Here is a 25,691-nt window from a genome sequence, read left to right on the forward strand (position 1 = left end):
ATTCAATTCCGAATTTTGGGCCTGCGATTCGATTCTGAATCGATTTTCGATTCGAAATGATTCAATCTATAGATGTGCAAGGAATCGTAATGATCTACTCCAGTCTGACTCGTTAATGCTAATTAGCGCGCTACTTTTATCACCTGAAAGAACGGCTCCACGCTGAAAAAAAAACTTTTATTGGAATAACTTGATGGTGGCTTTTTCCTTCTACTCTCTAATGTGGCTACAATTTAACAGAGTATAAGACCGCGTGGAACCACACTGCCCCTCAGTAGCCAAACCAGGTACAACATGAACAGTGCACCAAATAAAGGCACACACAGACAAAGGCAAGACAGTATAAAATATTTTAAATAAAATCGATTTTGGGACATTTAAAACCGATTCTGAATCATACAAAATGCGAATCGCGATTCTTATGAAAATCAATTTTTTTTGGGCACACCCCTAGTTATTGTACTAGAAGAAGTAAACTTGACTGGATGCAGTGTGTCAAACATACACAGGATCATTTTTGAGACATTAGTTCTCTATGAAATAATTAATAACCGTACAGATATTTAAATCAAACAGGAAAGTAACTGTTTAAAAGGTGCTTAAGTCATCATCATCCAGAATTACGGCCTCAAAGGAATGAAATAAATATTTCAAGTGTTTACTTGTGTGGGGGTGTTAAATTCCTTATTACATTCCCACATATGGAGTCTGGCACGGAAGCTCATTAGCACATGCTCGTAATTGCACAGCACAAACAGCACCTCGGCATGTTGATGCCTATTCTAAAGAAAGCTACGGCTAAATGAAATTCCATTGAAAATAGTCCAGGTCTATTCCATCCAATCTGTGTCATTGTTTATATGACACAGCATATTTGATATTTCCACACCTTACGTGGTTAAAACCAAAGGCGTGTTGTATTGCTTTTGCCTGTGACTAGCATAAAAAAACAGGCAGATTGTTATAGTAGTCAAATAATTTTAATTTTAAATTTTTTAATAATAAGTTTCATTTCATCACATTTTGAAATGAAAATAATCCTCACAAATCAAATTACAACGATTCAAAGTCCAATGCTTTTCAATAAGCAGAGAGGAGGAGCTTCCTTCCACAGAGTTAACGCTGCATTCGAGGACGGTGGGAATTCGGGATAGTCCCACTGGTAGATTTGTTTGTTGTTGTTGGTTAACACAATCAGTCCAAAATCTCGTTGGGTTACGTAAAGTTACTTACTTCAAAGAACTAAATGTCACAAAAATAAAGAGATAAATATGTTTACAATTGTGTAAATTATGCTTTGCCATGCTCACTTCCTGGTCTGAAGTCAGAAAAGTCCGACTTACCGCCTTCCTCTTGTCCTCGAATGTAACACACTGCCATTTTGACTTGTGACAATTGCAACGTAAACTCGGAATTGTCCATACTTGAAGATATTTGAAATGTGACAGGCGGATCAAAATTGCAGCTTAATCATGTTACCTAAAATTGTACTTGTTCATTTTTAAAATGCAATTTTTGTTGAGTCACTGTAATATGCTTAGCATCGCTGTCAACAAGCTATTAGCATAAATGACATGTATTTGCTTTAAAAATAAATAAATAAATAAATAAAAATGGCCCCTGGTAATTTCAGTCCAGTTAATCAAACGAGGAGTTTTAGTTCAATAAAACAATGACAAAAAAATAAAGAGAGTCGCAACAAATGGCACAGAGTCGCCCTTATACACACGTGGACAAAATGGCTGATTCCCTTCCATAAAAGAGGAAAAAGCCCGCATTTTTCAACAAAAATAAACGTGAAAATGACAAAAGTATAATAAATACAAATTTTCTTCAAGATACCCTTTGCCAGATACAGCAAGTTTGTGTCTCAAACAGTAAGCTCGGGTGAGCTCGATTTCTGTTGTTTTCATGAGAAAAGTTTTCAAACCACAAATCAAAGCGCTGTCAGCATCGCAGAACGGCCTGTGATCAACTTGAGAGATTCTACTTTGTTTTCCCTCACCCTTTTTGTTCATGACCTTGTTACACTAACATTGAGCGCCTTTTTCTATTCCGAGTACATCTTTAGACAGTCGGCTTAAATAACACTGTGTGTGTCTTTGTTGAACAATGTGATTGTGGGGAGAGGAAGAAAAAACAGGCATTGTTGACATTTTTCTCTTCCACTAGTGGCATGACAGGTTTAGCTCCTGCAGCAAGACGAGAATGACGGGTCACTTGCGTCATAGGACTGCCTCTGCAGCGGAAAACCATGACGCAGCGCTTTTCAAGGGAGCTTGCTTCAAAAATGAATTTTATTTGGATTCAAGCTATGAAAATGTCACATTAAAACATGTGACCAAAAAATGCTGATGCTTTTCGGCGGGCTTGAACATATTAATGGCATTTCTATTAAAGTCAGTGTGAAAAACTGATTTGACAATAAGAGTATAGACCAGACAGACCTAGCTAGCAAGCTAGCTAGCTAGCTAGCTTGCTAGATAGATAGTAGGGGTGTGAATTGCTTAGTACCTGGCGATTCAATTTGTATCACGATTCATAGGTCACGATTCGATTCGATACGAATCTATAAATTGATTATTGCGATTTTTTTAAAACTCAAATTTAGAAAATACTTACCAGTAAACTTGTACATGTACACTGTAAGATTTGTATGATTCTAACTGAGCCACTGCATTTAACAAACATGTTGCAGTCTGTTTCATGTTTGAACAGCACTGAAATAAAATATTAAGGCTTAATGTTCCATTAATATAACATTCTTCCATGCTTAATGTGTGAGTAAGACGTTTTGTTGAATATTCCCATAAAAAATGAATGTTTAAAAATCGATTCGGCCGCATATAGAATCTATTCGGGAACTGCGCGCTGTAATATCACGATATATTGCCGAATCGATTTTTTCCAACACCCCTAATATAGATACTGTAGATAGATAGATAGATAGATAGATAGATAGATAGATAGATAGATAGATAGATAGATAGATAGATAGATAGATAGATAGATAGATAGATAGATAGATAGATATCCTTTTTTGTGAGAGGCGGGGTTTCAAGGTCAAAACCCAGAGGCAGGGGAACTGTAAAGCTGGAATGGTGTGTGTTTTTTCTCTCTCTCCACACAAAACACCTTTGCCTTTGTGACTTCACCTGGAACCTCTTGCTGAACTTACAGGTCATTCTCTCTGTGGTAATTCCTCTCCACTTTCTTCCCACTCACTGCCTCACCCTTCCTACACACGCCCTCCACCTGGCCAACAATGTCCTGCTCGCCTTGTCACACGATTGCTCGGGGAAACTCTGAAACCTGAAGCCGTGGCGTTTGGACGTGCGCACACACACAAAAGCGGCCATATGGAAAACTACCCTCGCCGTGTATCTTGACTCGGTTATGGTGAAAAACACACACACGTTCAACAATGACAAAAATGTTTAGTCAAGAGCACTTAAGTGGATGGAGATACAGGGTGTTAAAAAAAAACTAGCGTTAGCCGTTAGCCTCTTTTGGTGTACCCTTGAATATGCCTTGTTTTTGTTGTATTGTTTGAAATAAATAAATAACTCAAACTAAAAACATTCAGGGGCCCACTGAATGCCGCAGATGCCGTTTTTATGACATCGTGACAACGTGTGGAATGTTCACAACTGATTAGCATATTTGAGCTGGTGTCTTGAGCAGAAGGGTCACAAAAAACATCCCTCGGCTCAGGAGCTACACAACCGCACACCTGGCTGGATGGAGTCTTACAAGGACGTGTGTAAGGCTTGCGCATGGTGCTTATAGTCACATGGCTCAAAGCTGGCCTATTTCAGGGAGGCCGAGAGAGGACAAGGGGAGAGGGGGGGGGGGGGTGATGCGCTGCATTGCATCAGATCCCCAATGCGGTTCATGTGTTTTACTTTTTACCACCGCAGGCCATTCGTTGTTCGGCAGGCGTGACAGGCCTAAACTTTCCTCCATGTATAAAGGAAGCCGTGGCTGAAAGAGAAGCTGATGACATCATCAGTAAGCGCCCTTAAAGGGGCCCCAGGCTTCATATGTGATTCATGGAGCACATGTTGAGGGGGAAAAATGTGAATACGTTTGTTCTGATCAGGGGGGAAATAAAAGCGTTGGTCTACTGTAACGCCTGATAGGGATGTGTTCCGTTCCGGTTGCCTGGCAACACTATCGGATCTGGATTTGCAGGAAACTTTTAAGTGGGTGGTTGTTAAAAGATGGAAGAGACTACAAGTTTACGAAAAGGCACCTCGACGCCCACGAAAATAGGCTCAGTCACACTTTACCAGGAATCTAAATAAGGCGGCTGCACAGTGGGGGAAGTAGTAAAAAGGTACACATTCATGGTGTCCATTTCAACTTTTTTTTTCCACTCCACTTTATTGCATGGGTGGGCAAATGTTTGCGCTCTCAAGGGCTCGGTTTTATTTTTAAAACAAATGAGCCAAGTCATTCGGAGAGGAAGTAGAAATGTTAAAAAGGTATGTCAAATATTATATTTTTAATAAAGTAATTCATTTATATTGTTTCATGACTTTAATTGATCATTAATTAAATTAAAATGAATGATCAAATTAATTGACTATTTTTGAATGCATCTGTAAAATTCGAATTTTATCATGCAGCTCATTTTAGGGGAAGAAAATTAGCTACGGGATAATTTTGACAAATGAAGCTCTATGTTACACGATATTAGTTTTGGGACACATTTCACTGCAACACACAACTTACTATGGAAAGAAAGCAGAAAGAGCAGAGCTGTTAAAATTCTGTATACAGTTCCCAAAAGAACACATTAATTTATTATTTCTGTTCACTAATTGTGTAATTGTGATTGTGTAAAAATAAAATTCAGTTCTGTCTTGCATGGGAAGAATTAAGAGATTGTTGTATCTTTTCCGAGTCGTTGTGCTTCTTAGGTACGACTTGAATGAATGAGCTGTCGATCAGCTGGCAGTTATCGCCAGAATCAATACGCTTAATGACATCAGTCGTTGGCGACAATTGATCAGATCGATCTGATTTGCTAGCACAAGACAAGAAACAGAAGTGACAAAAGCAAACAAACAGCAAAGAAAAAGGTGCTATTTAGTCAATTAAACTCAGCTAAACATTTCTTTTGACTTATATGTGTTCCTGTTTGTATTATGAGTATGTTGGACAAGGTTGGTATGCGTCCATTTTATTTCATAAAACCCAGCGACTGTAGATGGGAAAATAAACTGCCATGTTCACAGAATGCCAAGGTCAACTTGGTTAATTTCGGAAGTTGTGGATGGTGCAAGTAGAATGTATCATTCTTGTGTGTGTGGCAATTTATTGCCACCCCTTTGTTGGGTCATGGTCTCACCCTGGCCACTGGAGAAAATACAAAATTGTTTCCAATAAAAATGTGGCCACCCCTCAACTACTGACGTCAGATTCCTACTTAGAAATAAGAGCTCACTATCACAATCTTATTCAAGTCTGGTTCTTCCTTGTGGAAAATAGATGATGCAATACCATAACATAGACTTACACTATACATATGATGATTTAAAAAACGCCAGGCAATAATTTATGACGAATGTGGAAAAGGTAAAAAAGTAACCGTGACCTGTCTATTAGTAAATGATATATCCAGGATATAAAATTAAATGCTGAAATGGCTTTCCTACCAACAACTTTTATCGCTTCCTCTGAGTGATCATTTGTCCTTTCATCTCTCATTTCCTCTCTCCTCTTCACCACACCTCTTAAAAACCAACAAGGAACCACCGGTGCCAGGCTGCTGAGTCACGGCTTTTAAACATCAGTGCAGTGCGTCATGTATGCGCGCTGCCAGGTAACCGAACCAGAGGAACAACAACTGTTACGGACACTTACAAAACACTACTGAAACCGGGAAGTCAGACAACATGGAGCACTCACCTTTTTAATCTGGTCATCCTTGAGTTCGGTGCAGTAGTAGGCTAGAAGCTGGGCTGCGATCATCCTGCTCCTCTTCTCTCACACACACATGCACACTGACACACGCTCACACAGATGGAGGGGAATCAAAATTGGGGAGGGAAGAAAGAAGCCCACTTAAACGTCTACTATATTTAACACTACAAGCCTGTAAGAGATGGATAAATATCCACAATCGAGTCGATGCGGGTTTTAAAATAGTCAGCCGGGTCATGTGTGGGACTTCTTGCCCTCTCCGCATGTGAGTGAAACCGAGAAAGCGGTAATGAGTGAGGCAGCAACTTTGGAGGCAGAGGGATAGTCCGCTAGAAAGCCACGCCCACCATCTAACATCTGATTGGATGGGAGTTGGACAATTATATATGCGCTCCGCCTTGAGAAGGCTGGAATGTTGCTAGGATACGACAGCGCCTGCAGCGCCATATTGAATGTGTCCACTGATAATACAAGTTTTCAAGCCTTAGACTGATGAAAAATAGGAATGCTATTTAAACTTATTTGTCTAATTGATAAATACATGTTATGTGAAAAGCTCTAGCTTTTTTTTTTTATTGTAGTACTGGTTCCTCAGAATTTTGTAGCGTGCTACAACAAAAGCCATAATTTTTGTATATATTTGTCTTTGATGCAGATGTGTATGTTTGAAAAAGTTGTTCAATAAATTAAAAAAAAGTCAATGGTTTTCAGACGCGTGGTTTAATTAGCTGCAAAGCAAATTCCTAATCATAATGGCCAAATATCCATCCATCCATTTTCAGTCAAATGTAATTGGTCACTCTTAATCCTATGAGATCTGGCTTTCTGTGTGGAAAAGTTGCTGAAGTTCCAAACAGAGGAAAATAATAATAATAATAATAATAATAATAATAATAATCGCTCCACTTCGACACAAAGAATACGGCGGCAACGTTCACGTATCTCACCAAGTCTAGGTAGATTTGACGTTAAGGAGGTCTCTGATTGGCTGTTCTGCAGATAGCTGCAAACCCAAAGGAGTTGCTGATGTGGAGTCTGGAACTGGGAAAATAAGCACTGCGTTCCTGGTCAACTGAAAAGTTGACATTTTCATGTTCCAAGCGCAAAAAATAAAAAAATAAACATCGTTAGGACTGTCAAATACAGTCCAACTCGTTTCTGCTTCTGTCCTACTTCAACTGATACTGTCAACAACTAATCAAAAACCTCATTTTTAGTAAAAACTCAATTTTGCCGATTTGCCTACAGTTTGTTAGTGTTTTCCTGAGCTGTTTTTTTATGATCAAAGATACTAACCTTGTGCCTAACTCAGGTCTTTTATGTCTTTGATGCTATAGAAACACTTTTGATAGTGTCCACTGCCCCAGTTTTTTATTTTCTCTCAATACCAGGGCTATGCAAATTAATAAGAGGGAAACTGGGCAATGGGACAGGTTAATCTTTCGCAGATTAGCGGTTTCACCCCCGTGAGCACGCAATTTCTCTCTCCCTGCTTCTGTCTGTGTTCCTCTAATCCTCTCATTTGTTGTTGTCTATCACTCTGTTGCGAGTGCATATCTGACAGAGATCTCATCAATACATTCCAGAATTTGTACATCGGTGGCTTTAATCCAATCCACTCCATCAAGCATAGGATTTTATTGGATTTGTCTGTGTGTGTGTGTACACCACACAAGTAGACACGTGACTAGATGGGCATGGATCCAGTCTGGCAGATAAAGCAGAAGGACTCAAATAGAGCAGACAGTCAGACAAACCAATGAAGTGGCAATCCTGAAGTATTAAAATGTTGATTGTCATTTGCCCCCGGCATATTAACGCTGTACTTGTCAAGCGAAAACATGCATATCAAGGTGATTATATTGTTTTTGTTTTGTCTCATAGTGATAAACCTTGAGGCAATTTGCAGGGTGTGTTTTTGGATACCACTGAGGTATGAATATGAAGTTGTTTGTATGATTACAAACACATTTTTTTCGGCAGTGAAAACTGCTATGATTTATTAATTACTTTTTTTTACATTACATTGTTTTTTGTTCCGTTAAGTCAAGGCGCAAATTTACTAAGTGACCAATCCGATTTTTGTGAAGTCATCACCTCTGCAACTCACAGCAACTGTGGAGCATATTTGCGCGGTATCTGAGGTTTGCAATAACATGGGTCCATGCGTTTCTTTCTTTGGAATTTAATTTTCTGTTGAAATCAGTCTCAGGTTAGATAACAGTACATGTAATGCTTACTTTTTGTGAACGCAGTCGGTAAGCACAAATACAAATGGCCAATCCGCTTCTTTTCTGATGCTATTTGCTATTGTTGACCCACACAGCTAAACTGCATAACAGCGACAAAAAGCTTTATCGTTATTGCAAAAATGACACGGTCTGCTGGCGTCAAGCAGTATAGTAGCACAGTCTTACCAAAGTCAGGTTGCAACATGGGCAACTGCAGGACACTGGGTCACAGTTTCAACTCTTAACCACTTCATAATAGTAAACAATGGGAATACTTAGTCCTGTGTACAAGCATAGATTGGTATACCAGAAACAGTAACGCTACCAAATAGTATCTTTGGTATGGTTAAACCTGGTTTGTTTGATTTCAAAATGTACCTTCTCACATATTTTTAAACGTTGAAATTTTTGATTCAGAACTCCCAAATGGTCTCAACTTCTATTTCTCTGACATTGATGTTGTCATAATAAATTGCTAGTGTGATACAGTACACACAAATCAATGACATTGAGGAGTGACTTAAATATTTTCTTGCCAACCACTTCCATAAATCACGTTAAACGCAATTTTAAAAACAATATTTGATAACATTTTGAGTTTACTAACATAATAGAAATGTGTCGAACAGGTTGACAAGAAAATACTACAACGGGAACTTAACGCAAAAACGCTTTTGTAAGAATATGTTGCATATTCCCCACTAGTCTTAACACGACATTCTGATTGATATTGTGTTTGTGGAATAAGAAAAAAACAAATAAAATAAATTCGTCACTTTTCATCCATTTCAGGTAGCCATTACAGTATTTTGGCCAATAGCGCCCTCTGCTGTCGACCAAAATTAACGTCACAACTGCCTTTATTTGCATACAAAACAAGAGCTTTATTTAGTGACTTCTCAAAATGTTGTCTTATCTCATGATTGACTGGTTGGGGAGAAACTACACTTTAATACATTTTTAAGTGTGTGAAGGTCCACATGATTCTTACCTAAGAGTTGTACGTCCATTTTTTTTATTATTAGGTAGGAGAATGTAAAAACCCCCAATATGTTCAGATCACGTGATGTCCTACATGACGGTTCATTTCGTCTTTTTCCTCTTATTGTCTTTATCTGTTTTACTGTGACTTTTAAAACCCAGTGCGCTATGACTGGCGGACTCCTTCCTCTGTCCATGAGCCCACTCGCTCTGCAGCTGCTCCAGCATCTTGGACGTCAAGAGTCCATCTTGCACCAGGCGATTCGTGAGCGAGTTGTCCATGGCCTGTCCCCAGCGCCTGGTAGTGCTCGGGTTCTTAGTGATTCCTGACGAATGGCTATTGGTGGCGTCGGTTTGGACGCCCTTCTTCTGCATCTGAAGCGGGCCGGTGATGGCCGGGTTTGTGGCTCGGATGAGGCGTGTGATATTCCGGACGCCCACTTGGATGGCGGTGTCCAATTCCTGTTGAATTTCTCGGACAGAGGCAGTATCGGGAAACATGTCCATGAAACGGTAACTAGATGAGAAGCGACGTGGAGGTTAAGCATGATGAAGAAAATATGATAACAGTATTATCATAATGTTAATAAAATAATAATGTAGTTCCTCAAAATTACCTTAACCAGAGGTAAAGATCCAGCACGTCGTGAACAGCCTCCAGGTGAACCAGGTCTTTTATGTTTTTGGGCGGGGCCAGTGGCCAGTTGACATGGCGGCAGACCCAGTCAAAGGTCAAGGGTTCGTCTCGGCTGAACTGACGGGCAAACTGAAGTAGAAACAGGAAGTAGAATCAGAGCAGTGAGTGCACAATTCAGATACAAATATGTGACATTGGATGAGAAGTTTGGAAATGATCTTGGTCTTTTTCTTTCTTTTTTTTCCTCCACAAAAACCTGGTATTAGAACAGGGGTGTGTAGACTTTTTTTCAAGGACCAAAGGACGCTTGACAATAGCTCAATGGGGGATTAAAATGGACGTGTGCTTGTGTGTTTTTGTAGGGCCAACATTTCGGGATTTCACAGAGTTGTGGGGCCCACCCGTCCATGTGGGGCCATTTTGCTTAGACCTCCTTTTTGAGGGTCAAGACTTGGTTTTAGAGTTTAAGTTTGAATTGGGTTATGGTTGAGGTTAGGGTAAGGAATAGGCAATCATTTGTGATGGTTGGGGTTAGGGGAAGGGGCTAGGAAATGTATTATGTCAATGAGATGGCCCCACAAAGGCAGTAAAATAAACGTGCGTGTGTGTGTAATCATAATTGTGAATATGATTAGGCGGACAAATAGCATCACAGATTTAGATTTTACAAGTCTAATTCCTAGTATTGCCATATTCAGCTTCCAACCAGAATAAAACGTTGGCAAATCCCCATAAACCAGAAATCCGTTGCCCGTGCTCACCTTTAAGAAAGACGTGCATACAAAAGGCTGCTTTTTGTTGATGGGAGCCGTGCAGAAGACGTAGCGTGATCTCAGGTTGAGCGGGATGTGCTGAATCATGTCAGCCAGGAACTTAAAGTCATCAATGTTGCAAACAAAATACAAGCCGCCCACCTGGGAGAGGCTGACAAAAATGTCCTGTTAAAAAAAAAAAAAAAAAAAAAAATCAATAAATACTGTACATCATACTCAATTTGGCCTTTTTGTCAAATTAGCTCATGCTGTGCTAGAACTCACAATGAGGTTCGAGAGAGTAGCTTCAGGTAGATGATAAGCAAACATCTCAATCTGCTCTGCAGTGGGATGGAGACCTGCGGTCTGAGAAGAAACAGAGATTCTTATTGTGACTTTATTGTGGAGACGAAAATAAAAATGACCATGATCATATCTCTAAAGGGCATAAGACAAGTGAGGCATGACCACCTCAATGGGCTCCACTGTGCGACTCAGTATATCCTTCAGGATTGGAAGATCATCTCTGAGCATGGTGGTAACCTCACCCTCTTTGAACTTGGAGGCGAATCTGGAGGAGACGGCAATGCAGGAAATGAACCGCTAGGTATAATCGGACAGACGGGAAAATAATAATAAAATATGAGACTGACCTTCCAGCTCGTCCAGCGATTTGGAGAGCCTGTGACGTGCTGATGGTCTCCATCTGCTTCTCTCCTTTTTCGTTGACGTTCGGCTTCACCAGACTGTTAAAGATGATGCGTTTTATGCTCCTGGAGGGAAGAAGACAATCGAGCCTTTAAGAACTACAGTAGGCTAACTCAAGGTTTAGATCGAATTTTGACTTTATTGCACTCACTCTTTCCTGATTAATTTCCAAGATGGGTAATGAAATGTTGATAGATTTGATAGATGTTAATGAACAATCACATTTTTTTGTAAAAACAAACATCCAACAGAAGTCACGACAATTTAAAATGTCTTCAGGGTCACTGTGACAAGTTCAACAATCAAAATGGGCTTCATGAAAATGTGCCCTTTATGAAGATAATAGCCTTTTTTGATTGACACGGTCATTTTTAACGTGCATAACTTATGTGAATATAGTTTAGAATCAAGTAGAATTGCACTGCATTATAATGCTGATCTCAGTTAGCTACATGAAAAGCATCTAAATATTGCACATAGTATACAGTTCTATGTCCCAAGTTATTCGGCTAATTCGGTGGGGAAAAAAAAGTTTAGCATTACTTAAAAATAATATTTTTTTACCTTTTTTTTTATCAATCTTCTTACCAATTATTGGATGATTTTTTTTCTCCATTAGTTTTTTTTTAAGGCAATACAGTTGTACCAATTCTAGGAAGAAAAAAAAAAGCTAAATGAATGCAATGTGCCTGATAAACATTGTTAATGTCAATGAATACCTCTAGTCTCAATCAAAAATGATCTTTACGGTAAATATTTTGATACAGATCTTATATTATGTGTCAATCTATTATGCAGTGCCCAATGTATGTGTGTGTGTATGCTGGCACTTACAAATTAAGACCCATCCCAATCGCATCGGTTGCTACCAATATTTTGCAAGGGTCATCGGGATCATTGAACTTCTTGGCTTGAGAGAGTTTGGTGCCTGAAAAATGGGGTTCATCTTAAGTTACACTTCTTTTTTTTTAACTCACTCACTGCCATTGACGGCTATAGACGTCAAACATTAATTTGAACTATTTCTATTTGTTTCACATTTTTTCCACTTTTGTTAACAAGAGTATTAAAACCTAGAGAAAACAAATATTGTACATTTAGAAAATATATAAAATTTGTGATTAATCATGAGTTAACTAGTGAAGTCATGCGATTAATTACAATTATAAAATTTAATCGCTTGACGCTCCTAATTTTTAATAATCTTTTCTTTTAAAAAAAATCATAAAAGAAAAAAAGATTATTAAAAAAATTAGGGGCGACAGGCGATAAAATATATATATATTTTTTTTAAAGAAAAAAGATTATTACAAAATTAGGGGCGTCAGGCGCTAACAAATGTTTTATTGTAGTTAATCGCATGACTTCACTTGTTAATTTTTATAAAAAATTTTAAAAAAGAAAAAAATATTTAAAAATTAGGGGCGTCATGCGATTATTTTTTTTTCATTGTAATTAATCGCATGACTTCACTAGATTATTTAAAAAAAAAGAGAAGATTAAAAAAGAAAAGAGAAAATTACAAAAAATTAGGGGCGTCGGGCGATTAAAATGTTTAATTGTAATTAATTGCATGACTTCACTAGTTAACTCACGATTAATAACAAATTTTAATTTATAAATGTGCAATTAAAAAAAGGTTTTCATTCTCTTGTTAACAAAAGTGGAAAAATGTTAAACTAATAGAAATAGTTAAATGAATTTATGGCAATGAATGAGTTTTCACGAAAACCCTTTTTCTTTGTCTGACATAGGCAAGCTCACCTGGAGGTAAGCTTCCATAGATGACAGCACATTCCATCCCTCTGGCTTCAATCTGCCTGCTTATGGAGTAGATGTCGTTTTTACTGAAACACACGATGCAGTCGCCTGCTCTCAGGTGGTCAAGAGACTCTACAGCCTTATTCAGGATGGAGAATGGAGTTAGACGCTGGTAGGTGTGGACCTGGACAGAGGAAGAGATACGTGATGAGAAAGACCTGCTCCGTCCAATATGTTCTAACAACTCCCATTATAACGTAGTGCAGCTTTACACAGTAAACTGCAACCACAATAATTAATATATTGTTAATACTTCAAAAGTGAGCATTATTTTTATTTTATTTGGATACAGCTAGTGATGGCAAAATAAAGCTTCATGAAGCATTTGCGATACTTTTTGACTCCTCTAGATGGTGCTCTTGGTTTAAAGATAAAGGCAAGTGCAATAAAAATTGATTACATTTGCATTGCATCTTTGAATCATGAGTGCCATCTTGAGGAGTCAAAAAGTATTGCAAGTGCTTCATGAAGCTTCATTTTCCCATCACTAGATACAGCTCTTTTATTGGCTCTTGTGATCATTTAAAGATATGCAGTGAATGTATACAGTACACGCCACACGTGAGATAGGGTTTACAGTGACTCACCTCCACCTCCTCTCCAGTGGTGTACATCAGCTCTCTGATAAAATCGATGGCTGCAGGTTCCCCACACACATGAATCTCCTCTGCACAGAGACCTGTTTCCACACACACACATACATCACCTGTTTGAATAAAAGTTGGATTCATGGGGTAAACAATTATTAATTGATGTCTGTGTGTGTGTGTGTGTGTGTGTGTGTGTTCATATGTGCGTGGTTGAAGCATAGTGGCGTGTTTTTGTGCATGCGTGCGAGACAAACCCAGCAGTGCTCTGGTCCAGGCCCAGCCTCGTGAAGGATCTCGGATCATTTGGATTTCATCGATCACAGCCACTTCATCTACAAAACAAATACAAGTGTCTTGAAGAAAAAGAAAAAAAAAGAAGACAAATTCTGACCATGTGGCTAAACTAACAATTGATGTGATCAGCAGAAATGTATTCATTAAGAAATACAAATCCAATTTTGGAAGGAATTATTATCAGCAATTCTATTTATTTTAAATGAGCACAGAAGTCGTCTCAAGTCTCACATGGCGTTGTGACGCTGCACATCTCGATGGTGCAGGCCACATGAGCAGACGCTCGGCCGTCCGGGTCCATAAACGTCCTCTCCTCGCCAGTAACCAGGTCACACGGCACACCCTGAGAATAGACAATTTCACACGTATAGAAAGCACACTCTTAATACATGAATTGGAGAGACAGGAAGTTACATACGGCCTGGTTGGTCTTCTCAAAGATTTCGTGGGCGAGAAGTTTGAGGGGTCCACAGTAGACCCCTGACTTTGCAGCCAGGTAGCGTTGGATGGCGTGGTAGGTTTTGCCGCTGTTGGTGGGGCCGGCGTGGAAGATCACCTTCCTCTGGATAGTACGGGCCTCGGGGTACCTACAGAGCACACACATACAGAATAAGAATATGAATCATTTCCCTCTTCACATTTTGTATGGTATGTGTTTACCAGTTAACAGGAACTCTGAGGTCAGAGATCTTCCTCAGGTCGTCCATACAGTCAAGCATGGGAAAGATCTGCTTGGCGTGTCGCATAAAGTATGGGTAGATGTCATCTATGTGACCTTGACGTCAAAAGAAACACAAAAAGATTGTGTAGGATTTTTTATTTTTTATTTATTCCATCCATTTTCTAGATTTGCATATTTTAGGACAAACCAGCTCCACAGCAAATGTCGCTGAGAATGATGTGCAGATCAGCGGGTAGTGATGTGACCTCGAGGATGTATTTCCTGAAGTTGATAAAGGCCTGGTGGAAGAGTCGTGCTGCATGAACACAGAAAAGCAGATCACACAGTGAATAAAGCATGCACACTTTGACAACAGTGGTGGTATGCAGTCTTTCAATTTCACTGTCGATAACTCTTTCTGCATTATTTGAAAATGAAACTCTTACTGTATTACGAGCATAGCCAATACTAAGGAGAACAGATATAAAGTGGACTCATTAGGCTAACAGCTTAGGAAAAGTCAACATTTTATTACAGATAAATGTCACAAAATAGCATTCTATTGAGTAGTCTTTGGGTTTCTTTATGGTAAGTTAGGAATATTATGGCAGTTGAAAAAAATGTTAAAGTTAAATTCAATGGTTTATTAGTAGTATTAGTATTAGTATTAGTAGTAGTAGTAGCAGTAGTAGCAGTAGCAGTAGTAGTAAGTAGTAGTAGCAGTAGCAGCAGCAGCAGCAGCAGCAGTAGTAGTAGCAGTAGTAGCAGTAGCAGTAAGTAGTAGTAGTAGTAGTAGTAGTAGTAGTAGTAGCAGTAGCAGTAGCAGTAGCAGTAGCAGTAGCAGCAGCAGCAGCAGTAGTAGCAGCAGCAGCAGAAGCAGTAGCAGTAGCAGTAGCAGTAGCAGCAGCAAGTAGTAGTAGTAGTAGTAGTAGTAGTAGTAGTAGTAGCATTTCTCACCATCCAGTCCGTTATCTGCAGCCAGTTTCTGAATCTCTTTCTTCTTGTAAAACCGGTTCACAATTTTCAAAAGTTCATCTAAAAAAAAGAACAGAGTGTACAAGCACATGTAAAAGTTTAATATTTGAGGCAACGCGTTCGACAGCTAATACAGTCAATACTAAAGGTAGGCAAAGTAGGTACGGCTCACCAAGCGTTAATAATAATATTGTGATATTAAATTAAATATTTTTAATTTAGACCCCCCGCCCCCTAAATATGTTTCATTAAAATGTATTTTATTCTTTATTTAGCAAATAATTGGTTTATAGAGCTATTGTAAATAATAAAGTTAATAAAATATAAAATTGTAAATGTAAAGATATTCCAAGAAATAATTTGACATGTAACGTACATTTAATATTTTAAGTAATGGGTAAATTTATTAATTAAAAATAAATGTTTCAAAGTTTAGTAAAATAAACAATTTTGACTGGTTAATGTATTTAATGTAAATAATATAATCAAACATTAGAATACACATACAGTATATTGTTTTTAGTTTAAATAACTGGAGATGTAAATACATTACGTATGTCAAACCATTTTAAAACCATTTTTAAACCATTTTATAAATACATTTTTCAGTGTTAAATTGTTTATTTTATTATGAATAAAAATTGTCAACTAACAGTTTATGAAATAATTGGTAATTTATTGTAAATAATAAATTTAAAAATTTGTGAAAAACAAAAACATGCAACTGTTTAGAAAATAAAATACTTAATGTAGCTAGTGTAATAAAATAAATATGACTAGATAACATACATTTATCAGTTATTTATTTGTTATTGTATTTTTAAATAATCAGTGCTGTAAATGAACATTCTTTGTACACTTGCTTTACAAAATCATTTTAAATAATTTAAAAATAGTTAAAGATATTTAATGCATACTATTTTGTAAAATCATTGGTCTGTACAGATTATGAATAATAATAATAATAATAATAAATACATTTACCTTTTACTATTTGATTGATAATTAATTAATGCAATGATAAAATAAATATATAAGAACAAATTATTATTTTATAGTAAAACAACCGATTTTACACACACAGCTTAATAACCCTCGTCTACAAATGTCGGGGCTCATCTGTTGTCATTTTAAAACTCAAATGTGGTCCTTGAGCGGAAAACTTTGCCCACTGATGATAGAGAAGAGCAGCATGACTTTTGTTCAAGTTGGGTTTACTCACTTTTGTCTAGATGCTGGGTCAACTCCGCTCCCACACTCCCTTCCGCAGACAGGTCAGTCTTCAGCGTGAGAGGGACAAAAAGAGATGTGTCCGGAGGTTTGGAGGATGAAGAAGAATTCCTGCTGCTAACCACAGCACACATCGGGTGCTCTCCATGCAACGAAGCAGATCCAGTAGACGCATGACAGCTACTTCTGGCCAGGCGAGCTGTGCGAGCGTCAACATGGCGACGAAGTCGAGAAAACAAATACAAACACCGGTTCACCGACATCGTTTGCCCCTCCCCTCTCTAGTTTATTTTACAGAAATGGGATTCCGCAAAACCGGCGTTAACGAGCCGCCATACATCCAAAATATGAAAACACACCGCTGGCTTGACTAGAGGACGGTCAACACACTTCCTGCTATGCGCCAACGTGCGAAAGGACCAGTCTACCTGTAGATGTCCGCAAAGATGCCTGTGTTAAAATGAGTGGCAAATAAAATAATACCCACATATTTACACAAGACACATGTTTTTTTAGACCTTGCCTTTGTGAAATATGTATGAACGAAATGGCTGCGTATTGTACAGGTTTGAGTACAAATAGCTAAGGTGATTTAAAAATTGGCATATTTGCACACAACCCGTAAAATAGTTATTGCACATTTAATGAGGTTGGTACTTAGCCCAGCCAATCAGATTACTTTCAAGGCTCTCCAAAAGAAGGCGGGACCATAAGGTTTTCATAAACGTGTGGATGTTTATGTAAATAGTATGTCTAGCTGTATTACTCAATCCACCCTATAATTTATGTATCTCGTGATTCCAAATAAAATTTTATCAAATGGGATTACTGAACCACAAATTCATTTTCGCTTTACCTAGAATAAATGACTCAATATATTGTCAATATAAATTTGCTTTTATTCGATTCATTTTTAGTATTTAAGGGTTCAATGTATATACTGTACATACACTGTTCTTGTTTGTTGTGAAACGATACCATGCAAATAAGTGAGGACAGCATTTTTAATATATATTTTTGTAGGACAAACAGCCAACCTGATTAGACAGACAAAAAAAATCTTGCATGTTTCCCAAATTTAGGGATAAAATTCCTATTTAACTGTTGAGTGAAGTGACAAACTCAACAGCGGACACGTGCGCTTCCAAGTTAATGAAAGCCATGGAGTCATGACTTTGCACATTAGACAACACACAATTCCAGTAAAACACTATGTAATACAGTATATAAATGGAAATCGAGTTTCGCATTGCAGATAAAGTGGACATTTAAACACCTTTGTGCAACACAGAGCTTATGGGCTAATTCCCCATTGCATGGATTTTGCTGACATCATATAACCGTTTAAATGTCTTAGCATCACAGTGAAATAGTGGTGGATTTACATAAACTGAGCACTTGCAACAGCAGACTTGAGCATAATTATTACATTGAACGGTATTAATTGAAAACCTTAGGCCCACACACAAAAACGGGCCAAATATGTCTAACTGTGGGAACCGCATCAAATACCTTCAGAGCTTAAAATGTATTCATCTATAAAGAGTTGCTATCAGAAAGAACATTCAGGGGTACAATCTGAGAACTATTGTGCTGGAACATGACAGACAGGATTAGAAACCAAATTTGTTTGTCAGTTCCAAACAAATGTGACATCTAAACTGCATCTTTTGCTTACGAGTGACGGTGTCTCCTTAACAAGATGGCTCACCAAGAGTGATGTAGTGTCATTGTGGTTGAAAGGTCACATATTGTAAGAAAGCACAGCCCAACAGTGTATCATAGCTGTGGATGGTTCCACACTAAATGATGCAAGCGAATGAAATCCTGTTAGCAAAAAAAAAAAAGGTGTGAGCAAATTACCGTCTTCTTTGCCCTTGTCATGTCAGCGTGTCGTCGGGAATTCAGCAATCCGAATAGGACAACTCGCCGAAGTGACGAAGATGTCGTTTTGTGTGTGTGTGTGTGTGTGTGTGTGTGTGTTCATGTATAAAGTCCAAGCAGACAGTGGGACAACTGTCACATCTCTGGCTGCTCAGCAGTGAGAGTCCGGTTGTGTGTGTGTTTTGGATTTCAGTTCATGGCTTTGTTCGCCCTCACATCTCGGGCTGCTCCGCATTAACAGGTTGAGTTTGGGAATCGGGAGACTCATAGCGCTGGAGGAAGTTTCGTTTTTTCATCTTCTCTGGAGCTTTCCTCCATAAAACAATCTCCTGAGGACATGAGCAAATACGTAGCCGTGAGTGGGACCGAGTGGCAGATTGAAAAGCTGCGTGGACGTGATTTACCTGCTGCTTAAAGTATCTTCTATCTTCTTCGTCAACTAATACCAAATTCAGGAAGTAACGTACGGAGAACTTCTTGTTGACGTCTCTCATGGTGGTTGTCAAGTCGTAGCCTGGTCAAAAATATGTAATTATGCATAGCAAAGACGGAGGCACCATAACTATTAGTCGATTCATTTCCCTCTAAAGTGAAAATAAATGTCAGAAATCAGAACATATTACTCCAGTAGGTCGACATCAAAGAAATGCAGATGGAATAAAAACCCAGTAGGGCTCTGAGGTCTGCAGACTCGAGTCAATTAGTGGAGTGCAGAGTTCAAAGCAAACATGGTGACGATGCATTTCCCCCGTTATGCCGCACACAAAAATAGGAGAAATCGCTTTATAGCCTTCATGACAAGGCTACGTCTTGGAAGTGCTGGAGGCCAAACTGCCTGCAACCAGAAGATGGCGCTGTTGATTCAGGTTGGCTAAAAAGGACAACGCAATGAAGCCCGATTTCACCAAAAAACTGCCTGCAACCAGAAGATGGCGCTGTTGATTCAGGTTGGCTAAAAAGGACAACGCAATGAAGCCCGATTTAACCAAATAGTCTTGCTTGTCAGCAAGGCAACGGCATAGAAATAATCCAGTGATTGGATTCTCATAGTAGAAATTGAAAAGAATCGTAGAAAGAGAATAGACAGACATCTGTCATGTGGTTGCTGTGCAAAAGTTAGTTCCTAATAACCTATTTCACAGGACTCAATGTCGAAGTCTGTTTTCCAGGATCTGTGTAATAAGTTAGCTCATCAGCCACTAGAGCTGTACACGACATGCTCATTTTATTTTACTTGTTTTATGTTTAACTCATTCACTGCCATTGACGGCTATAGACGTCAAAAGTTCATTTTAACTATTTCTATTTAGTTTAACATTTTTCCCACTTTTGTTAACAAGAGGATGAAAACCTAGAATGTTAGTGAATGAAAATTAATCATAAGTTAACTAGTGAAGTCCTGCAATTAATTACGATTAAATATTCTAATCGCCTGACGGCCCTAATTTTTAATAATCGTTTCTTTAAAGAAAAAAAAGATTACAAATTTAAAAAATAATTACAATTATTTAAGAAAAGATTTTTAAAAATTAGGGGTGTCAGGCAATTATTATTTTTTAATCGTAATTAATCGCATGACTTCACTAGTTAACTCACGATTAATCACAAATTTTATATCTGCTCCTAAATGTAAAAAAAAATAAAAAATTCTAGGTTTTCCTACTCTTGTTAACAAAAGTGGAAAAAAATGTTAAACTAATAGAAATAGTTCAAATGAATTTATGACGTCTATAGCCGTCAATGGCAGTGAATGAGTTAATACCAAGAACTTTAGTCACAAAAAAGATCATCTGTTTGCCTGTTTCTTGCAGTATAATGCCTTGCATTTTAACTGTAAAAATCAGCTAATTATTGATGATTATTCTTTTTTTTAATTTTATTTATTTTTTTAAGTGAAGTTACCTGCTAGAAAGAGTCTGATTGGGATCGACTCTCCTTTAACCGGTGCTCCATCCATGATCTCATACTTGGCAACCGTATCCGTCTCCGTGGTCGTACTGGGACCTGCAAGGGTAATAAACATTGATTGAAGGCAGCCAAATCGCACATGGAGGTCTTTCATGTCACTATATTGTTACGCTTTTCATAACAAAGAAACTGACGCACAAACACAAAAAAGTGCTTCGGTGTTTTGAAACATAAACGTTGAATGCTCACCAATGCCCGTTACCTCCTTCTTGATGAGCTGCAGCTCCATGTGTTGAATCTTGATCCGGACCAGCAAGAAGTAAATCTTCCCAACAATGACATCCTTTAGATGGTACCTAGTCGTGAGACATGTGGACAGAAGTTGTTTAAGCTTAAAATTAAATAAAATTAATAAACAGTGATGATAGTGTCGGTCATCTTACTTGGATTTATTGTATTCAAACTCTATGTGAAGGCAGTCTTCTATGCCGACCTCCATCTTGATCGAGTTGTTTATGTCCGGGTAGGTGGCCAGCTGGTGGACAATCAGCTCGTACTCCTTGACCAGATCTGACAGTCGACGAACTATTGTCACCCGGAGAAAATACCTACACGGACATGAAAGAGAAGCTTCATTATTCATTCTGTTTGTTTAATATACAGCTCTGAAAAAAACAATTCTGATGGTGCCATGCCTCAGCCTGACGTTAGCTCCAATGTACGACTCGTAGGGCTTCTCCACTTGCATGAACTCAAAGTCGTAGCTTCTGTTCTGGGCGAGCTCTCCCGGCAATGCCAACTCTTTCACCAGATCCACAAACTCGTGGGTGTTGCTTTTGTCCGAGAACAGTTCTGACATCAAGAGGAAGAGATTGCAGTAGATTGTATTTAGCTACAAACCATGAGAGAGCATTAGGGGTGTGAATTGCCTAGTAACTGGCGATTCGATTCGTATCCCGATTCATAGGTCACGATTCGATTCGCTACCGATTAATCCCGGAACGAATCTATAAATTGATTATTGCGATTTTTTTCTAACTCAAATTTAGAAAATACTATTCAGTAATCTTGTACATGTACACTGTAAGATTTGTATGAAAATGTATTGCTTTATCTGAAAATGCAGGCTTATAACTGAGCCACTGCATTTAACAAACAGGTTGCAGTCTGTTTCCATGTTTGAACAGCACTGAAATAAAATATGAAGGCTTAATGTTCCATTAATATAACAGTCTTCCATGCTTAATATGTGAATCCTAACGCTAAGTAAGGCGTTCTGTTGAATATTCCCATAAAAAATTGATGTTTAAAAATCGATTCGGCCGCGTATCGAATCGATTCGATAATTGTGCACTGTAATATCGCGATATATTGCCGAATCGATTTTTTCTAACACCCCTAGAGAGCATTTAAAATTTTTATTATAATATATTGTGAGTATTTGTTGATAATATAGTGTGTTCGTTTTAAGTTTTTATTTACTTTTAGATTGCCTGGCAAGGCCTGATCTAACGTATCTGATTTAAAGGCCAACGTGTTTTGTAAAAATGCATTGAACTGAAGCAATATATTCATTCAGGTCACATGACTACAACACCCTACCATTTTGTATTCACAGCAGGGTGAGGGGTGATGTTAAGTAAAATGTGCATATCATGCTCACCGATCTGTCCGACAAACTCAATGCGGATGCCCTGGTGCTCCAGTCGTTTTCCACCCTGCTTTACATTTAGATTCACCTGCAGGACAGAATTTTTTTTTTTTTATGATGATTCTTTTCTGCTTGTGATCAAACTGTCAAAAAGCATAAATACATACCCTTTGTACATATTCAATGTCTATAACCTGATATTTGCATTGACTTCCATCACCATATGAGCAAAATAAGACATTTGCTGTGGATGGCATTTTGGTAGCGAGTTTGCATTCATTACAATAATACAAGGAATATTTGTAGGAATTAAAAAATGTCATTGGATGTAAAAACGTTGATCAATAGTCACGTGACAGATCAGGTTACCTTGCCAGACACAGATTCGCCATCATAGAACATATAATGTTTCTCCAGCTTTCCATCTTCTGTCTTGAGTTCAGCCGTCTTCCGGCTCTCTGCATCGTTGAGCAGGACATCAATCTCACACACCGGCCCAAACAAACCCCCCAGGAAACTCTGCAAGAACAGTATATAACGTTAGCGGTGACACAATAAAGACAAAACAGAGTAGTGACTCAGCTGTTGGGACGAGGTCATGTGAGCTAGAGGTTGGTTTACGCGAATATGGTTTTATACGCTTGTGTGGGCATAAAGATGCTAGACCAACAAACTGGTTTACATCTACTCCTTTGCAAGTCATCATGCGCTCAAGACAAATACTCTTTAACTAATTAAAAGCAAAACCATGCTCATCAGCTGATAGGTGTGTACAGTCACACTTGTTTTTTTCTGGCCAAAACTACAACAAAACACACATTATTACCACACACTAACAGTTAGTAGCAGCATCAGCCCTCCTACACACAAATAATGCAATGTGTCACCAGGATGTCGGGAGTCTACAATCACTGTCCGGTTAGAGCGGGAGGGGGCGTGGTTATTCCAACAACTACACATACAAGTCCATCAAAGATTTTGCAGTGTTTAAAAAAAACTAAAGAAACACACCAACGAAGTCATTGGTGACTGTTTTAGGATGCACATTAGCTCTCTTCGGTTGAATTAACAGCTCGTCAAAAATGCATCTGCATTTCCAATCGGAAAATAAATCACAGTGAACCCATCTGTCATTGGTGACACTTGACAACTTTTTGACAGCGAACAGCGTCGTTACTAGTGACATTAGCGAGCACGCGTGTACAATCCAACCCCTTTAACTAGTTAACTAGCAGTAGTGAATTACTTTAAAGCAACAAACCAACACAGGCGGCCTCGCACTTTTGCTAACTCGACCAGCCCTGCTAGCTTTTCTGTCAGCTTTAAAAAGCAGTCACCGGTCACTTTCAAGTCACACCGGAAGATCTTATCCACGTTGCACTTTTATCGATAAAAGTCCCTTTTTTTTTGCAATAATGTGGTAGGACAAGCACAAGCCCAGTGGTCGCATTCCCACTCACCATCTTGGCCGTCAAGTAGACACTTGAAGCTAACAACTTAGCCTCGCTCAGTTTTAGCCCGTGCGCGTGCGCGTGAACCAGGCGTCGCGCTCACGAGAATGGTGGTCACGTGACGCGGGTCAGGTGGCTGTGGGCGTGGCAGGAAAGCTCACGTGATTGTTGACTAGAACCAAAACAAGATTCGTTATGATTTTCATTTCGGTAATTCTTTTGCATTTACGTCTCTGGTTATCAAGATTTTTGAAAGCAGCAATTAAAGATGGACTCGACGCTCATATGTGTTTTTTTTATTTTTAAAATCTCTTTTCTTGTTTTGTTTTTTTAAGTTATTTATTCTGGACCAGGTTTAAAGGGGAAGTCAACCCCAAAACAATTATTTATATTATTTGCCCCCACTAATCTAAACACAGCATTCTGATTAATATCGTGTTTGTGGATCATCAATTAAGCAGCAAACTCCACCTGTTTTTATTCATCACAGGCAGTGGCCATTTCCCCACTTGCTGTTGACTGAATATGACATCTCAGTGGGGTAGATGCCAATGACTCCCGTGTCATTTCCGGCCACTGATGGCCGCGTTTCAACACTCGCACCCCCTAACCGCGCCTTCTCGCCCATCAGCGGGACGTGCAGGGCGTCTCAACTCTTTGAAATGCTTTGGACAACTGAGACAAGACACACTACACACTCGCGCCCGTCGACAGGAGCGCGCAACCGAGGGGCACGAACTGGGACGCGGCCCACACGTCGCAAACAGGAAACTAAAACAAAGCTGATGAGTGAGAACCAGGAAGTCGGAAGTCCCGCCTCCTCCGTGGCATATACCCCGTTGCTGGAGGTCAGGTAACAACCAATCATGGCTCATCTTCAGAATACAGGTGAGTCGTGATTGGTCATTGCCATGAGCCCTGAGCAACTGTGATGTAATTTTCAATGACAGCTAGCAACAAAATGGCCGCCCCGTGAAATGGAATAAAAAACGGTGGATTTATATTCCACAAACACGCTATTAATCAGAATGCCGTGTTTAGACTAGCGGGTCTGCAGATAACATATTAGAAGGCTATTCCACCAAATGTGCCGTTTTACTTGTTGTAATGCTCTGAAAATCTAATTAACATTTGTCTTTTTTTTTTAACTCCAATATTACATATTGAGCAACTCGTAAATAAAAAAAATAGCCACATAGCATGTATGCTAGTAGCAGGTTGACACAAACCAACACTGATTCAAAAATGTATTGGTTATTCAAAAATTTATTTTAAAAATAAACAAATTATGTAGAAGATTGTGTGTCGATTTTAACTATGTATTTAAACATAGACAAATAAATATTCAGACAAATAAAGGGGTCAGCTTACCTTTGGCCTTCCCTTTGCCTGCAGAGGATCTGATTGATGCAAATTTCTGTGGACCATGTGACAAGTAGAATATTGGAAAATGTTCAGAGGGTTCTTAAAATAATGGCCCAAGTCATACTTTGACGGAAAAAAATATTTTTGCCTTTAAGACCTTTAAGATAATGCTGGATAGGTGTGGTAAAACTAGCTACATCGTTGGGTTTAACCAGATAATTCAATTCGTCCCATGAAATTATTAGTTAATATAATCAGTATTTTCATCATTTTTTTCATGTTTTGTGAAAAAAAAATGATTTAGGGCGTTACTTTATAAAGGCGTTATGTATGTTGTTAAGCTTTTATTTATTATTATTATTTTTTAATTTAATTTAAATTTTTAACGGAGTCCAGCAGGTTCAGGTGACTGTATTGTGTCCATTGATGAGATGATATCTTCCTGGACCTCAGCGTTTTAAAAACCAAGGCGCTAATCATCAATTTCAGACAAAAAAAGAAACACCCACAGTAAGCATTACTCATATTGAAGAAATTGAGCTTTTTGAATCACACAAATGCTTTGTACTGTGTTTGACTCGATAACAGATGCGGTCATAAAGAGAGGTCAACAAAAGATGT

The 25,691-nt window shown here is 38.5% G+C and overlaps 3 protein-coding genes across 5 annotated transcripts in view; all 3 read right to left on the reverse strand.

Moving 5' to 3' along the window:
* The window catches only part of LOC144049936 (hexokinase-1-like), a 27,362-nt gene extending 21,047 nt beyond the window's left edge, over window positions 1-6,315 (reverse strand). Inside the window, exon 1 of the mRNA XM_077562679.1 lies at window positions 5,917-6,315. Coding sequence (XP_077418805.1) covers window positions 5,917-5,979 — 63 coding nt within the window. The 5' untranslated portion in view covers window positions 5,980-6,315. The remainder of the gene's footprint in view (window positions 1-5,916) is intronic.
* A 1,791-nt stretch (window positions 6,316-8,106) lies between these two features.
* Window positions 8,107-17,261, reverse strand: supv3l1 (SUV3-like helicase). 2 transcript variants are annotated; one of them, XM_077564898.1, is made up of 17 exons: window positions 17,171-17,241; window positions 16,804-17,010; window positions 15,564-15,641; window positions 14,815-14,922; window positions 14,606-14,720; window positions 14,364-14,532; window positions 14,177-14,288; window positions 13,906-13,983; window positions 13,649-13,740; window positions 13,005-13,185; window positions 12,075-12,168; window positions 11,186-11,305; window positions 11,004-11,103; window positions 10,818-10,898; window positions 10,542-10,718; window positions 9,761-9,909; window positions 8,107-9,660 (listed from the first exon to the last, which is right to left on the reverse strand). In XM_077564898.1, exons 2-17 carry the CDS (start codon window positions 16,943-16,945, stop codon window positions 9,246-9,248), a joined length of 2,211 nt encoding a protein of 736 aa, XP_077421024.1. In that variant the 5' UTR covers window positions 16,946-17,010; window positions 17,171-17,241; the 3' UTR covers window positions 8,107-9,245. The 2 variants fall into 2 exon arrangements, with proteins under 2 accessions (XP_077421024.1, XP_077421023.1); XM_077564897.1 differs by having other exon boundaries at window positions 16,804-17,261.
* Window positions 17,262-17,689: 428 nt separating this feature from the next.
* Window positions 17,690-25,595, reverse strand: vps26a (VPS26, retromer complex component A). 2 transcript variants are annotated; one of them, XM_077563886.1, is made up of 10 exons: window positions 25,077-25,590; window positions 23,715-23,877; window positions 22,624-22,773; window positions 22,267-22,342; window positions 21,299-21,455; window positions 21,047-21,211; window positions 20,853-20,959; window positions 20,598-20,699; window positions 19,100-19,209; window positions 17,690-19,024 (listed from the first exon to the last, which is right to left on the reverse strand). In XM_077563886.1, the coding sequence occupies exons 2-10, from the start codon at window positions 23,715-23,717 to the stop codon at window positions 18,908-18,910; spliced, it is 987 nt and encodes a 328-aa protein (XP_077420012.1). In that variant the 5' UTR covers window positions 23,718-23,877; window positions 25,077-25,590; the 3' UTR covers window positions 17,690-18,907. The 2 variants fall into 2 exon arrangements, with proteins under 2 accessions (XP_077420012.1, XP_077420010.1); XM_077563884.1 differs by lacking the exon at window positions 23,715-23,877 and having other exon boundaries at window positions 25,077-25,595.
* Between the last annotated feature and the right edge of the window lie 96 nt (window positions 25,596-25,691).

This window comes from Vanacampus margaritifer, chromosome 4 (genome assembly GCF_051991255.1).
Source record: "Vanacampus margaritifer isolate UIUO_Vmar chromosome 4, RoL_Vmar_1.0, whole genome shotgun sequence".
In the NCBI taxonomy this organism is placed as follows: Eukaryota; Metazoa; Chordata; class Actinopteri; order Syngnathiformes; family Syngnathidae; genus Vanacampus; species Vanacampus margaritifer.

Bases quoted from the DNA above. Each gene is read 5' to 3' on its own strand.
- supv3l1 (XM_077564897.1), bottom strand. From the start codon at position 17,074: ATGTCGGTGAACCGGTGTTTGTATTTGTTTTCTCGACTTCGTCGCCAT. The intron at 14,533-14,605 runs GTAAACACATAC...TGTGCTCTGTAG, and splicing joins CTCAGAGTTCCTGTTAACTG to GTACCCCGAGGCCCGTACTA. The intron at 13,186-13,648 runs GTGAGTCACTGT...TCCTCTGTCCAG, and splicing joins CCACTGGAGAGGAGGTGGAG to GTCCACACCTACCAGCGTCT.
- vps26a (XM_077563884.1), bottom strand. From the start codon at position 25,133: ATGGTCCACAGAAATTTGCATCAATCAGATCCTCTGCAGGCAAAGGGA. The intron at 20,700-20,852 runs GTGAGCATTCAA...TTACCCTTGCAG, and splicing joins GAAGGAGGTAACGGGCATTG to GTCCCAGTACGACCACGGAG. The intron at 19,025-19,099 runs GTAAATCACGTC...TCATGTCCTCAG, and splicing joins GAAGATACTTTAAGCAGCAG to GAGATTGTTTTATGGAGGAA.